Here is a 16,002-nt window from a genome sequence, read left to right as displayed (position 1 = left end):
AGTTTTGCACGAACATGGGACTAAATCTCAGCAGTCATGCTGTTAGATGATAGACTAAAATCCATATTCCAGAGCAAATATATCAATCAATCAAATTTTAGTACAGCATTCTTTCTACACTGGAAATCAAATATTATTCGGAAAAATGGAAATTTTGGTGTGGGAAAAATCGATTCGAATACGAATCGCGATTCTCACATTGTGCGATTCAGAATCGATTCTCTTGTTTTATTTTTTTTAATCAATCCAACAAACCAACACACAGCAATACCATAACAATGCAATCCAATTCCAAAACCAAACGTGACCCAGCAAAACTCAAAATGCAATAAACAGAGCAATTGAGGAGACACAAACACGACACAAAACAAACCAAAAGTACTGCAACAAAAATTTATATTATCAACAACAGTATCAATATTAGTTATAATTTCAGCATGGCAGTGATTAAAAATCCCTCATTGACATTATCTTTAGACATTTATAAAAAATAAGAAAAAGAACAATAGTGTCACAGTGGCTTACACTTGCATCGCATCTCATAAGCTTGATAAAACACTGTGTCCAATGTTTTCACAAAGATAAAATAAGTCATATTTTTGGTTCATTTAATAGTTAAAACAAATTTACATTATTGCAATCAGTTGATAAAACATTGTCCTTTACAATTATAAAAGCTTTTAAAAAAAAATCTACTACTCTGCTTGCATGTCAGCAGACTGGGGTAGACTTTTTTTATTTATTTATTTTTTTATTTCCCCAAGATAGCGCCGCTGTAGTGGATGCTTTTGGCAGGAGCTCTGTGCTCTTGTGTCATCCTTTTGTGTTTCCCTCTTGTTTTCATGTGTTTTTATATACAGTATATATATATATTTTTTTGCCTTATGGTCCGGGACCCTTTGGGACTGTGTGACAAGGGGTGGTACTTTCGTGACCTCTGCGGTGCTTTTTTGTGGACTTCTGGATCTGCCTCCTGGGAGCCTTTTGGCCATGGATACCATCTGCTGGGTCCCAGTCACACCAGAGTTCGTTTGGAGAGACCAGAGGAGATGCAGATGAAGAGACAGGGCTGCAGAGCTGGCACTGAGCGCCGGGACGGACGAGCTTCACAGTGTCTGGGCTGAATGAGCAGGTTTCGGACACCTCAGTCTTCTTGGACGTATCCTTGCTCATCCATGCGGACTGGACACTGGCCGAGAGTTGGTTGGCGACCGAGAGTGAAGTCGTCTCTCATGGTGGCTTTGTTGGGTCTGCTCCAGTCTCTGGCCATGCTCCCTGCACCCCAGCAGACGACGATGTGGAACACCGCAAAGGCCACCACAGTATATATGTTTCTTTAACTTTTTATTCATAGCTGTATTTAGAAGTGGCTGGTTGCATCAGCTCCGCTACTTTAATGTCTTTCATGTCCTTTGTATTCTTTGATGTTTGATGTTTCCCTCTTACACACATGTAAGAGGGATGTGTACTATGGCTACGAGTTGTTTTTTTCCCTTGGCCTCAGTCTTAGACCCCTTCTCCAGGGGCCTAGGCTTAGACCGATTTTTTTTTATTTTATTTTAATCTTTTTTTTTTTTTTTTCCCGTTCCCCCCACTTGTTTACCTGTATTTCACCTTTTTTGTAAGGGGCGCCGGAAGTTGGCAGACCCGTCAGCGATCCTGTTCTGTCTCCCTGTAATGTTTGTCTGATCTTGAATGGGATTGTGCTGAAAATTTATTTTTTCCCTCAGGGATTAATAAAGTATGTCTGATTCTGATTCTGATTCTGATCCTGCTGAAATTCTATGTATTGAATGAATACAGAATCGTTTTGAATCGGAAAAATATCGTTTTTGAATCGAGAATCGCGTTGAATCAAAAAAAAATCTAAATATTATCGTATCGCGACCCCAAGAATCGATATTGAATGGAATCATGGGATACCCATTGATTCGCAGCCCTAGTTTTGACAGCGTTGTGTGGCACTTCTAGGTTGCTTTGATTTCACTCTTTCAGAGGTTGAATAGTCTGCACTCAACCGTGGATGCTCTAATGCATATCTGTTGCTCTAATGTGTGAGTTATCCATTTTTTGTTACTGTTGAGTCGTCATTCTTACCCGTTTATGAGGCTTCAGAGTATTGTTGTGACAAGGACCACATACCAAAATTAATTAAGGAGCTGCATTGTTTTGTTGAAATGTTTTACTGAGCAGATGAACAAATGTACCTATTCAATAAATTGGCTGGCTAATAATGGAAATAGTTGTCTGTCTATCTGTGTTGGCCCTGCGATGAGGTGGCGATGTGTCCAGGGTGTACGCCGCCTTCCGCCCGAATGGAGCTGAGATAGGCTCCAGCACCCCCTGCGACCCCAAATGGTACAAGCGGTAGTAAATGGATGGATGGATAATGGAAATAATGAAAAATCAAATTTTTTTCTTAAGTAACTAATCAGGTTAGAGTTAGATAGTGTTAGTTTAGACTTAGTTTTGTAGCACAACATCTAAATCTACATATTTTTTGTCAGTTGTGAATAAACTATCTTTGTATATTTATGGACGTGGTTATGTTTGACCATAAACTATATTTTAAGTGGTAGTTGTATTTGAACTGTGCTAAAATAAACCACATTACTTTTTTCAACTAATAAGTCAATACAGATGCATTTACTTGCGATCAAATATAATTGGCTTGCAAATTACAAAATGCTATGACCGGTTTGTTCTCGCTCATTGATTGCGCTGTTTTTATTTTTCTAATCTTTCATGTTTAGATGTACGTCTCTGACCCCGGGCCCATGCTGTGATCGCTTTAAACTTCACATCCCCTACGCTGGAGAAACCCTCAAATGTACGTAAGTTATAGGTAAAGCTACCAAGAGGTAACTATACATTTAAAAAAAAATTGCAGCAGGGGGCAACCTGGTGGAACAGGAGTTAGTGCACGTGCCTCACAATACGAAGGTGGCTGAGTAGTCCTGAGTTCAATCCCGGGCTCGGGATCTTTCTGTGTGGAGTTTGCATGTTCTCCCCGTGACTGCGTGGGTTCCTTCCGGGTACTCCGGCTTCCTCCCACCACCAAATACATACACCTGGGGATAGGTTGATTGGCAACACAAAATTTGCCCTAGTGTGTGAATGTGAGTGAAGTGAAGTGAATTATTTTTATATAGCGCTTTTCTCTAGTGACTCAAAGCGCTTTACATAGTGAAACCCAATATCTAAGTTACATTTAAACCAGTGTGGGTGGCACTGGGAGCAGGTGGGTAAAGTGTCTTGCCCAAGGACACAACGGCAGTGAGTAGGATGGCGGAAGCGGGAATCGAACCTGCGACCCTCAAGTTGCTGGCACGGCCGCTCTACCAACCGAGCTATGCCGCCCCAGTGTGAATGTTGTCTGTCTGTGTTGGCCCTGGGATGAGGTGGCATTCCGCCTTCCGCCCGAATGCAGCAGAGATAGGCTCCAGCACCCCCTGCGATCCCGAACGAGACAAGCGGTAGAAAATGGATGGATGGAATAGCAGTAGGGCAATTTTTAATGGTAGGGCTGAACAATTCATCAAATTTTAATCACGATCACAATTTTGGCTGTTACGATTAAATTAGGGAGATCCTAGGCGATATTAAGATGTAAAAAGCATGCTCCTCAGCATATCAAATCAAGCACTTTCACAATTGACAAACCACCAGGGGCGAATGAAACACTGTGGACTATTAAGAGTGAGTGAAAGTTTTGGGAACAGAGGGTGACAATAAATTGGCCGGTCGCCAGTAGATCCTGAAAATAATAAGAAAAATAAATGCTTTTATCACATTGGTACCTTCCTCCTGCAGAGTGACCGACAGGGTGTCAACAGGCATGCATTTTAACCCTATAACACGCTCGCACGCCTAGCCGTTCTCTAGGCACCCTCATACTTGTTCCCAGAAAGACAGAAATGCCTGCGCTGAGGAACCAACATTCAGCACAGAAGCCGCATTGCAAAATATTCACATCCAAACAAATGGAGTTGTGGCGGCATATTACGCTTTGACAACATTTCCCTTCTTTTTTTCAACCACCATCGTTTGCATGCAACATCAGTTGCGGTTTCATACGTGCGCGAAAAACCTCAACAAAAAACCACAAAAGCCGGGGTGCCCAAAGTACAAATAAACTTTTACAGTAACAGTGCACTGAGGGATCCTGTATCCGTCCGCCTTTTAAAGACATGCCAAAGTATTGGACACAATTATGTTTTATTTGGCCAAAATTGGTATTTTCCTATATATACCAACTCCTAATGTGACTTTTTTTTCATAATCGTATTTTGTTGTGATTGCAATTTATGAGCGGAGTCTCCAATGGCATACATGTTTGTAGTTAGCCCTTTGTGAATTAGTTTTGTTTTTTACTTTGGAATTATTTTCATTCTTAGTTTCATTTTAAAATAAAAACCAAGTTTTTATATTGTTCTTTAAAATATAAAGTACAATAAAAATGTTTTACATAACATTATGAATCATTGTGATTGATAATCGTGATTTCAATATTGATTAAAATAATTGTGGTTAATATTTTGGCTATAATCGTGCAGCTCTCGCCTATAGCCTTCCAGTATACAATATCAAAACAAACAACACTGCGCTTATCATTATTAGCAGAAATAACAACAATAGTCAACTGTTTTACATTCTAAAAAGAAGAGCAGTGGTGTGGAACCTTTAAATATATAAAATAAGCGGTATCCTAATCCAGGGCTTCACGGTGGCAGAGGGGTTAGTGCGTCTGCCTCACAATACGAAGTTCCTGCAGTCCTTGGTTCAAATCCAGGCACGGGATCTTTCTGTGTGGAGTTCGCATGTTCTCCCCGTGAATGCGTGGGTTCCCTCCGGGTACTGCGGCTTCCTCCCACTTCCAAAGACATGCACCTGGGGATAGGTTGATTGGCAACACTAAATTGGCCCTAGTGTGTGAATGTGAGTGTGAATGTTGTCTGTCTATCTGTGTTGGCCCTGCGATGAGGTGGCGACTTGTCCAGGGTGTACGCTGCCTTCCGCCCGATTGTAGCTGAGATAGGCGCCAGCGCCCCCCGCGACCCCGAAAGGGAATAAGCGGTAGAAAATGATCCTAATCCAGTATTGATATCGGTTCGATTTTGGATAATGATGATGATGATGATGGATCTTTATTGTCATTTCACAAGTACAACAATTTTTTTTCAGCACAAAGCCATTTAAGATTAAACAAACAAACAGTGTACAGGGTTCATACTTGCCAACCTTGAGACCTCCGATTTCGGAAGGTGGGTGTAAGGGGCGTGGTTAAGAGGGGAGGAGTATATTTACAGCTGTCGTGTGCACAGTTGTGCACTGCACTCTCTAAAAGGCGTAGATGTTATTGTCACATATGCATGATTGATTGAAACTTTTATTAGTAGATTGCACAGTACGGTACATATTCCGTACAATTGACCACTAAATGGTAACACCCGAATAAGTTTTTCAACTTGTTTAAGTCAGGGTCCACGTTAATCAATTCATGGTACACATACATACTATCAGCATAATACAGTCATCACACAAGTTAATCATCATAGTATATACATTGAATTATTTACATTATTTACAATCCGGGGGGTGGAATGAGGACCTTTGGTTGATATTAGTACTTGAAACAGTGTAGGTCTTACTTACTAGGATATGTACAGCGAGCAGAGAACATAGTGAGTTCAGATAGCATAAGAACAAGTATATACATTAGACATACATTCTATTAGTTACATTAGGTTATTTACAATCCGGGTAGATGGGATGTGAATGGAGGAGGGTATTAGTAAAGGATTGAAGTTGCCTGGAGGTGTTGCCTGGAGGTGTTGTGGTGCATGTAGAGTAGATGGCAGTGTTGTCCTGTTTAAGAGTGTCACAACATTGCTGTTTACAGTAGACGAACTGCTTTACGATAGACGAAAATGTGACTGCTCTTGTTGTGTGTTGTTACCGCGCTGGGAGGACGTTAATGAAACTGCCTAACAATAAACCCACATAATAAACCAAGAATTCGCCCTCGATCATTCTACAGTTATAACGTCATTGGGCAGACACGCTTATTATATTGTGGGAAAGCGGACATGAAAACAGGCTATTTACACTCAGGTCCGCATGGAGCTGGAGGGGGCGTGGCCTCCAGCTCCGCCTGAATTTCGGGAGATTTTCGGGAGAAAATTTCTCCCGGGAGATTTTCGGGAGAGGTGCTGAATTTCGGGAGTCTCCCGGAAAATCCGGGAGGGTTGGCAAGTATGACAGGGTTACAGAAATAGAACAATGATGGGTCACCACAAGCGCCCCGTAAAAGATGGGAATAAGGTAGACGCTGGGGGAAGATGAGGGAAAAAAAACATCGGCTTGTATTTAAAATCTCCGATATAAGCCCTGATACAAGCAGTCCTGAAGCATGTTTACAGCCAGTTAACAGCTAAATGCATTTCAACAAGGTTGGTCATTTCTTGTATTTTAGTGAAGTAATTTACAAAATGCATTGTGATTCCTGCTGGCATCGTATCAGATTAATAACAGTATTGGCCATAAATCAAGGCTCCAATATCGGTATTGTTTCAGAAGTGAAAAAGTTATATAGGAACACAGCACTAACAATATTGTTCATAATATTTTGTCAATATGGTGGTAGTGTGACATCATCATGTAATTTGTAATAAAATAGGTTAATAAAAAAGATAAAACGCATATTTAAAGATAAATAAACCCTTTTGCTTTTAATTTTTTATTAGTATCAATATGTTTACCTTTTCTTGCTATCTGTTGCCTTTTTGCTATATTTGTCAATTTTGTTTAATTTATTTTTCATGGTGTATTTTATTTCTACAATGTGCCACAGGGCTAACAAAATAAAGACTTGCATTCAGCAAATGGCCACACTTAGTTTTCCTGATGATGTGGTGTTAAAAATGTTGCCAGACAACAGAAGAGTGTCTCTAAGCTGTGTTTTCTTAGCCCCTATGGAAGCAATAAATGTTGAGCTGTAGCTTCCGGAGGTTTTCTTCACTTTTTAGTAATGCATACTCCCTGGGCTTGTGGTGGCGGAGCTCTGCTGTCACTTGCGCAGCAAATACTTTTGTGACAGCTTCTGGTTGCCGAAGAAATGTATGACACAAGATACACCTCTCTTTTACTTTTATTATGTACCCCTACTTGCTAAATATAGCAACTAAGTAGATCATTTCTGCTATGTGTTATTCTCTGGCTAACTCGGCGTTGTGAAGCAAAGTTATACCACAACTACAGTTATGCTCCACTGCCACACTTCAATTATAATTTGTTTATAGGTATGGGCAAACCAAAAGTGCCAAATCACCCTTGGTGACAGGCTTCCACGAATAAACATTTTATTTTATTTTTATTTTTCGTTGCTAACTTAGTGCTCACTCACCAAGAATGGGTACAGCTCGTCAAACAAAAAGTGTACTATATTCTTTCCTGACAATATTGAAAAAAATCAGGTAATGTATTTTTTGTGTGTTGGTATCGACTTGGTATCAAAGTACCAATGTTTTTGACAACCATACTAATGAATAAGAAGTTAACTACTGTAACAAAGTGAGTCGTTTTAATGCAGGACTGCTTACTTCATATGACTTCTTTGATATACTGTACAGCAATCATTACCTCTCATGTATTATTCTTAACACATCTTGCTAAAGCAGGCCCTTCTTTTCGTACAAAGGAACGGGGGAAAACTAGCCACGAGGACAGAATTAATCCAATGTTGTTCAGAACTGATGTCTCATGAGGTTCGCCAAGGTCTTGTGTGTCATCATGCATGATGCAAAATTTAAACAACAATTTAATTATTCCAATTTTGGTCTTAGTAGAGGTTGTAGCACCTCTATGGTATTCAATTTACAAAGACACAATTTTGTTTTATCTATTCATAATGTGCGGCTCAGGCAAATTAATCTGGAACGAGTTAATACATTTTCTAAGGACTGTTTCTCTCAGCAATTGAGTTCATAGCAAACGAATAAAACGTGTGTGAGAAAAGTAATGTTTATGATTGGAAGTTGTTCATCAGATGAGGGCCGGTTATTGTTAGTGTTTGGTTCTGGGTCACTCTATTTCATAGTAAAATACCTTGATTTACTATAGCTTTTGTTTTATAAGTTTTCCCCCTCAGTTTTGTATCCTAAATCAAAATGGAAGGAGTAATATGCACTTTTTCCAATGCTTACTTGTCTTTACACACCAACACTAAAAGCCAGATTACCGTCAGCACATAAATGCAAATATCCGAATGCCCCATTGATGAATGTATATATACACTGCCTTGGTTGTGGAAGATGTCTTTAATTCTTGCAGACGTGTAGACTGCAACTTGGGAGTAAACAAAAGCCAAGCCATTGGCATTTATCATCGCACATGACATCTCTGCAGTTGTATTTTCCTGTGCTTTGTCCTGAGGACAAATGTTTGTTCAATCAAGGATGCAAGGCTGCAGGTTGGTGTCTGCCGGCATATGGACCTGTCCACTTATTGCGTGCCAATGCACGGTACACTCTGCACGGACCCAAGCCTTATTAATTCAAAGCCAGGCCCCGTCCACTCCACCACACTGCCTGGTACCGCTGAACAACAACATGTGGCGTTTCTTGTTGTGTATGTTAAAGGGGACATGTTTTCTGCATTTGTAACACTTTGTTGTGCCCTTCGTAACATGTAGTGGTGGTTCTTTGGACACAATTTTGTATAGATTATGTTGTACAGACCATTTTCCGGCTGCTTTTTGTACCTTCTCTTCAGGATCCGCCGTTTTGTGGCTCCACTTCGACTTGTTCTGTATAAGCTCAAACTATACGCTACTTCGTATTAGAAATGGCAACAGCAGAGGATGCATGTACATGTACGAGCCAGTCTGCCCCACATCAAGAGGATAGCAAAAAAGAAGGAGCTTATTGACTGTAGTGCACACTACAATGACATACTCCCGCAACGCACTTTGCGTACATGTATACCATATATGGATAATCAGCTGACGTCAACAGTGGGAAAAATGTCACAGGACACAGCAAATTCCAAACAAATTGTTTAGAAGAAGTAGGGCTTGGCGATACATCGTGATATTCGAGTATACGTTCTCACGCAGTTGCTGTTAGCTGCGGGCATTAAAGTGCATGTGTTTCTCCCTCTTTCTTTTCTCTCCTTCTCACAGAGACTTAAAATAAGCGCACCTTCTTACATACGTCACGCGTGCAACGTCACACACCCTCCCCGAGCAGAGAGGTAGCGACATGGGTAACATTAGCTGTGATGCTAGCGATGTGTTGAGAGTGGTAATACAAGAGAGAGAAGGTGCAAATCTGGTTACAAATGAAGGAATAATTAATTCCCAAGAAAAAGAGCACGAAGTGCATCGTTTTGTGGTGGTTTGGCTTCAAGCAGGAACATGTTGAACATTTATACGGCAGAAGCGTTGCTACAAAAAGTAGCAGCACTGCTAATTTGTAGCATCATTTGGAAAGTCACCCGCTAGACAATGAAGAGTGCTTCAAGCTGTGCATGTCAACATCTCTGTTCGTTGCCACACCCACAAAATGCCGAAGCAACTCTTTCCACATCAACACTGTATGACATATACTATTTGATATGGAGCTCATTTTTATCTGACACTTATTGAATTATCTTGTGTGACCTTATGCACAAAAGTGCACTTTATTTGTTTTTAACTATTGTAGTGGCGTTCTGTACAAAAAGGGCACTTTAATTTAGTGTTGTTTTGATATGTCATCTTAGTGACATGATGCACAAAAGTGCACTAATAGCTCGTTTTAAAATGTCTCAAACAATCTTGCACTTTGTTTTGGACATGACATGAATGTTTGTGCCACTCCTTAATAACTGTTTAATAAATACAGTTTTGCTAAATTGAATACGTTGTGATTTCTCTCTCTGCATGAAAGTTTAAAATGAGCATATATTAATGCAGTATGAACAGAAATGTTTTAATGTAGACATTTAGAATCACCATACTGCTGTGATTGTATGCATCAAGTGTTAATTCAAGGCTGAGGCAAAATATCGAGAGATATATCGTGTATCGCGACATGGCCTAAAAATATCGAGATATTAAAAAAAGGCCATATCGCCCAGCTGTAACAAGAAGTATGAAAGAAGGCAAGATTGTTTTATAAATATCTCTGCAATGCCTCCACAGTTTGATTTAAAATTTTTGGGAGATATGTGGATCCCAAATACACAACATCAGGTACCACCAGTAAGTAAGAAAAGTTATTTTTTCATGATAAGGCCCTGACTGAAATAGGACTAGTACAAAACATGTTGTACAGATCTTCACTTATTATTGTACAATGTTTACCGTTCTAGGTAGAAGTCCCAATGTATAGAAAATGTTGTATAACTTGCTCTGAGAAACGTTTTTTCACCTGGATCCATGCCAGCAAATCTTTGCTTGACTTCCAGTACCTTGCAACACATCCCTTTGTCTAAGTGCTCTCTATTTGAAATGTACCTACAAAAGTTTAAATGTGTCTGTCCGTTTCTGCTGTCGTCAGTCACCCCAAAAAAGCAGAACTGAAGAGCGCATGAATAGAATTGCTCAACATAATATCAGATTTAGAACATTGTGAACTAGAATCAGCTAAACTAAAATCAGCAAAAAAGTATGATGGCACTGAGAGCATTTTCAGGGGTTACCTTTTATCACCAAACATAATTAGAATACTTGTATTTAATACATGTTGATACTTTAGAACATAAGTGACATCTCTCTGTTTGTTATATACAGTACAATCTTATTTTGTAATGACTTGATTAATTTTCTGAAGACTGAATTTGAGTGGCATACTTGCTAAATGTCAGGTTTGCTCATTATGTTTGGTGCATGAATCAAAAAGAACCCACGGCTCAAATTCATGTCATGCGGAAAACACAACTGTCAACGAGACATTTATGTCAGACCCAGCTGTCAAGTGTGGTGGTTTAACATAATTATTTTATTGTTTATGTATTTATGTTACCCCAAAATGATTTGCCACATCTCCAAAGCAAACATACAGTAAAGGTCACCGCACATGTATTAGGTTAAGCTGCATAAAAATGGATAAATATTTGCCTTAGCATATTTTGAATATCAATCAATCAATCAATGTTTACTTATATAGCCCTAAATCACTAGTGTCTCAAAGTGCTGCACAAACCACCACGACATCCTCGGTAGGCCCACATAAGGGCAAAGAAAACTCACACCCAGTGGGACATCGGTGACAATAATGACCCAGTGGGACGTCGGTGACAATAATGACTATGAGAACCTTAGAGAGGAGGAAAGCAATGGATGTCGAGCGGGTCTAACATGATACTGTGAAAGTTCAATCCACAATGGATCCAACACAGTCGCGAGAGTCCAGTCCAAAGCGGATCCAACACAGCAGCGAGAGTCCCGTTCACAGCAGAGCCAGCAGGAAACCAACCCAAGCGGAGGCGGATCAGCAGCGCAGAGATGTCCCCAGCCGATACACAGGCAAGCAGTACATGGCCACCGGATCGGACCGGACCCCCTCCACAAGGGAGAGTGGGACATAGAAGAAAAAGAAAAGAAACGGCAGATCAACTGGTCTAAAAAGGGAGTCTATTTAAAGGCTAGAGTATACAAATGAGTTTTAAGGTGAGACTTAAATGCTTCTACTGAGGTGGCATCTCGAACTGTTACCGGGAGGGCATTCCAGAGTACTGGAGCCCGAACGGAAAACGCTCTATAGCCCGCAGACTTTTTTTGGGCTTTGGGAATCACTAACAAGCCGGAGTCCTTTGAACGCAGATTTCTTGCCGGGACATATGGTACAATACAATCGGCAAGATAGGATGGAGCTAGACCGTGTAGTATTTTATACGTAAGTAGTAAAACCTTAAAGTCACATCTTAAGTGCACAGGAAGCCAGTGCAGGTGAGCCAGTACAGGCGTAATGTGATCAAACTTTCTTGTTCTTGTCAAAAGTCTAGCAGCCGCATTTTGTACCAACTGTAATCTTTTAATGCTAGACATGGGGAGACCCGAAAATAATACGTTACAGTAGTCGAGGCGAGACGTAACAAACGCATGGATAATGATCTCAGCGTCTTTAGTGGACAGAATGGAGCGAATTTTAGCGATATTACGGAGATGAAAGAAGGCCGTTTTAGTAACGCTTTTAATGTGTGCCTCAAATGAGAGAGTTGGGTCGAAGATAATACCCAGATTCTTTACTGTGTCGCCTTGTTTAATTGTTTGGTTGTCAAATGTTAGAGTTGTATTATTAAATAGAGTTCGGTGTCTAGCAGGACCGATAATCAGCATTTCCGTTTTTTTGGCGTTGAGTTGCAAAAAGTTAGCGGACATCCATTGTTTAATTTCATTAAGACACGCCTCCAGCTGACTACAATCTGGCGTGTTGGTCAGCTTTAGGGGCATGTAGAGTTGGGTGTCATCAGCATAACAGTGAAAGCTAACACCGTATTTGCGTATGATGTCACCTAGCGGCAGCATGTAGATGCTGAAGAGTGCAGGGCCAAGGACCGAACCCTGGGGAACTCCACACGTTACCTTAACGTAGTCCGAGGTCACATTGTTATGGGAGACACACTGCATCCTATCAGTAAGATAAGAGTTAAACCAAGACAGGGCTAAGTCTGACATACCAATTCGTGTTTTGATACGTTCTAATAAAATATTATGATCGACGGTATCGAAAGCAGCGCTAAGATCGAGGAGCAGCAACATAGATGACGCATCAGAATCCATCGTTAGCAATAGATCATTAGTCATTTTTGCAAGGGCTGTCTCCGTGGAGTGATTTGCCCTGAAACCGGATAGAAAGGTTTCACATAGATTGTTAGACGCTAAGTGTTCATTTAACTTCTCCGCAACAATTTTTTCAAGGATTTTTGAAATGAAGGGAAGGTGAGACACCGGTCGGTAGTTTACCATGAGGTCAGGATCGAGGTTAGGTCTTTTAAGAAGAGGATGAATAACCGCTTTTTTGAATGCTAGGGGAACAGTGCCTGAGGAGAGTGATAAGTTTATAATATTTAGCACTGATGGACCTAATAATACAAAGAGCTCCTTGATCAGTTTCCCAGGAAGAGGGTCAAGTAAGCATGTTGTCTGTTTTATTCCATTTACACGTTGTAACAATTCCTCTAATGTTATTTCCTCAAAACGAGAGAAACTATTTTGGAGGGCAGTATCCGCCGTATATACCATCGTGTCAGTGTTAATAGAACCCCGTTGTAGCTGGGACGCATTGTCTTTAATCTCCTTTCTAATTACTTCAATTTTCTTACTAAAGAATTGCATAAAGTCATCAGCTGAGTGGGTTGAGCTACTGGAAGGGGTCCCTTGTTGGGTTAGCGATGCTACCGTACTAAACAAACATTTAGGATCGTTTTTATTACAGTGGATGAGATTTGAGTAATATTTAGCTTTAGCTAAGGTAAGCATGCGTCTATAAGTTATTAAACCATCACTCCATGCTTGATGGTGCACCTCAAGTTTAGTCGTGCGCCATTTGCGTTCCAGCTTTCTACATAATAATTTCTGAGCTCTAGTTTCTTCTGTAAACCACAGGGTGCGCTTTTTTGGAGCCTTTTTTAACTTTAGCGGTGCTATGTTATCAATGGTTTTGTGCAGGGTGTCGTTAAAGTTGTTAGTGAGGTTATCAATAGAGCCCACATACTTTGGGATTGGTGCCATTACCGAGGGCAGTAGGTCAGCAAGAGTTGTCGTTGTGGCTGTATTAATGTTGCGGCTGCTATAGAAGTTATTATTATTATTAGTTTGACGAACATGCGTCTGAACCTCGAATTTTATAAGGTAATGATCGGACAATACTTTAGTATACGGGGGTATCGTAACTTTGGAGACGGTGATACCCCTGACAAGCACTAGGTCTATCGTATTACCGTTGCGATGCGTGGGTTCATTTATTATTTGTGTGAGACCACAGCTATCAATTACAGTCTGGAGCGCTACGCACGGTGGGTCCGATGGGGTATTCATATGGATATTAAAGTCCCCCATTATGATTATATTATCGGCGTGTGTCACTAGATCAGCAACAAACTCTGAGAATTCATTGATAAAGTCCGAATAGGGCCCTGGGGGGCGGTAGATAACAGCCAGGTGTAGAGGCAGCGGTGTGGCAGACTTCATAGTAAGCACCTCAAACGATTTATATTTATTATTTATGTTAGGACTAAGGTTAAAGTTTTCGTTGTATATTAGTGCGACCCCCCCGCCCCTTTTAAGCGGACGGGCAATATGCGCATGTGTAAAGTTAGGAGGACATGCCTCATTTAGCGCAAAAAAGTCGTTTGGTTTAAGCCAGGTTTCGCTGAGACCAATGACGTTAAGATTGTTGTCTCTGATAATATCATTAACTAATAACGTTTTGGGAGACAATGATCTTATGTTTAAAAAACCTATATTATAGGTAGTGGGCTGTTTTAGGGAGTTTTTGATCAAATTATCCGTAGTAGCAATATTAATAATGTTGTGTTTATTATGCCCAGTGCATTTAGTATAGTTACGACCATATCTAGGAATTGATACGACAGGAATTTTCCGATTGTTTGATTGTTGCTTTGATAAACTGCACGCATCATGGTTAGCCACCTCAGTAACGGGGATTTTCCGATTGTTTGTTTGTTGCTTTGATAAACTGCACGCATCATAGTTAGCCACCTCGGTAAATGGTAAATGGGTTGTACTTGTATAGCGCTTTTCTACCTTCAAGGTACTCAAAGCGCTTTGACACTACTTCCACATTTACCCATTCACACACACATTCACACACTGATGGAGGGAGCTGCCATGCAAGGCGCCAACCAGCACCCATCAGGAGCAAGGGTGAAGTGTCTTGCTCAGGACACAACGGACGTGACGAGGTTGGTATTAGGTGGGATTCGAACCAGGGCCCCTCGGGTTGCGCACGGCCACTCTCCCACTGCGCCACGCCGTCCCTCGGTAAAACACATGTCCAACTCTGAAACACTCAAAGCAGAAAAAACGTGTTCTAATTTAACTGACTCCTTACCCAGACCAGTAGTCTCGCATTTTCCATTTAAATCCGTCTTCAGGATGGAGGGAAGTGGTGTTCTGTGGGGATTAGCCTTCTGCTTTGTTTTTAGCCCCGCTCGACAGCCGCGTTTCCGATCACACCGCTGGCGTCTGCTCCGTAGACGGCCCCCGCTGCTACTAGACTCCCCTGCTTCACAGGCCGCTGGATGTAGCCGCCGACGTATTCCCATGCTAGTTAGCATGTTTAGCACGCACGCGTCTATCAGTCCAAAACGGCCCGATACGTCCACATCCAGAAGTGTCTGGCGGTCATATGTGATCACGGAGTGACCACGATGTGAGCCAGCCATAAAGTTTGTGGAATTGTCCGGTATTTCTGCCAAATGTTCCATATTTAGCAAGTGCCCCTCGAGGACGCAGCCCGTCCGGGCGCCGCCATCTTTCTACTCCTTCAAAGAGTAGTACATTTTGAGCTCAGTAACTGACAATATTTATTTTTAACGTGGTAACTCAGTTGTCAAAAATATTAATAAATCCCTCTCATCTTTATAGGCGGTATGGTGTAGTGGGTAGAGCGGCCATGCGAGAAACCTGAGGGTTGCAGGCTCGCTTCCCGCCTCTTGACATCCGAATCGCTGCCGTTTTTTCGTTGGGCAGGACACTTCACCTTTCCCCCGGTGCCGCTCACACTGGTGAACGAATGATGAATGAATGATAGGTGGTGTTTGGAGGGGCCGTAGGCACAAACTGGCAGGCTCGCTTTCGTCAGTCTACCCCAGGGCAGCTGTTGCTACAAATGTAGCCTACCAGTACCAGGTGTGAATGAATGATGGGTTTCCACTTCTCTGTGAGCGCTTTGAGTATCTAATAATAGAAAAGCGTGATATAAAATCTAATTCATTATTATTATTATAGGAGTATACTCTCATTCTTGTATAGTAAGAAAATTAACAATCTGT

The 16,002-nt window shown here is 41.2% G+C and overlaps 1 protein-coding gene across 3 annotated transcripts in view; it reads left to right on the top strand.

Annotated features, from left to right (window-relative positions):
• babam2 (BRISC and BRCA1 A complex member 2) overlaps positions 1-16,002 on the top strand; it is a 167,521-nt gene that overhangs the window by 1,671 nt on the left and 149,848 nt on the right. For all 3 annotated transcript variants that reach the window (XM_061895703.1, XM_061895704.1, XM_061895702.1), the window contains exon 3: positions 2,754-2,830. In XM_061895703.1, coding sequence (XP_061751687.1) covers positions 2,754-2,830 — 77 coding nt within the window. The remainder of the gene's footprint in view (positions 1-2,753; positions 2,831-16,002) is intronic.

Source organism: Nerophis ophidion, linkage group LG03 (assembly GCF_033978795.1).
Source record: "Nerophis ophidion isolate RoL-2023_Sa linkage group LG03, RoL_Noph_v1.0, whole genome shotgun sequence".
NCBI classification, from domain to species: Eukaryota; Metazoa; Chordata; class Actinopteri; order Syngnathiformes; family Syngnathidae; genus Nerophis; species Nerophis ophidion.
The sequence above is the reverse complement of the archived record's forward strand: the minus strand, read 5'-3'. Positions and strand labels throughout refer to the sequence as shown.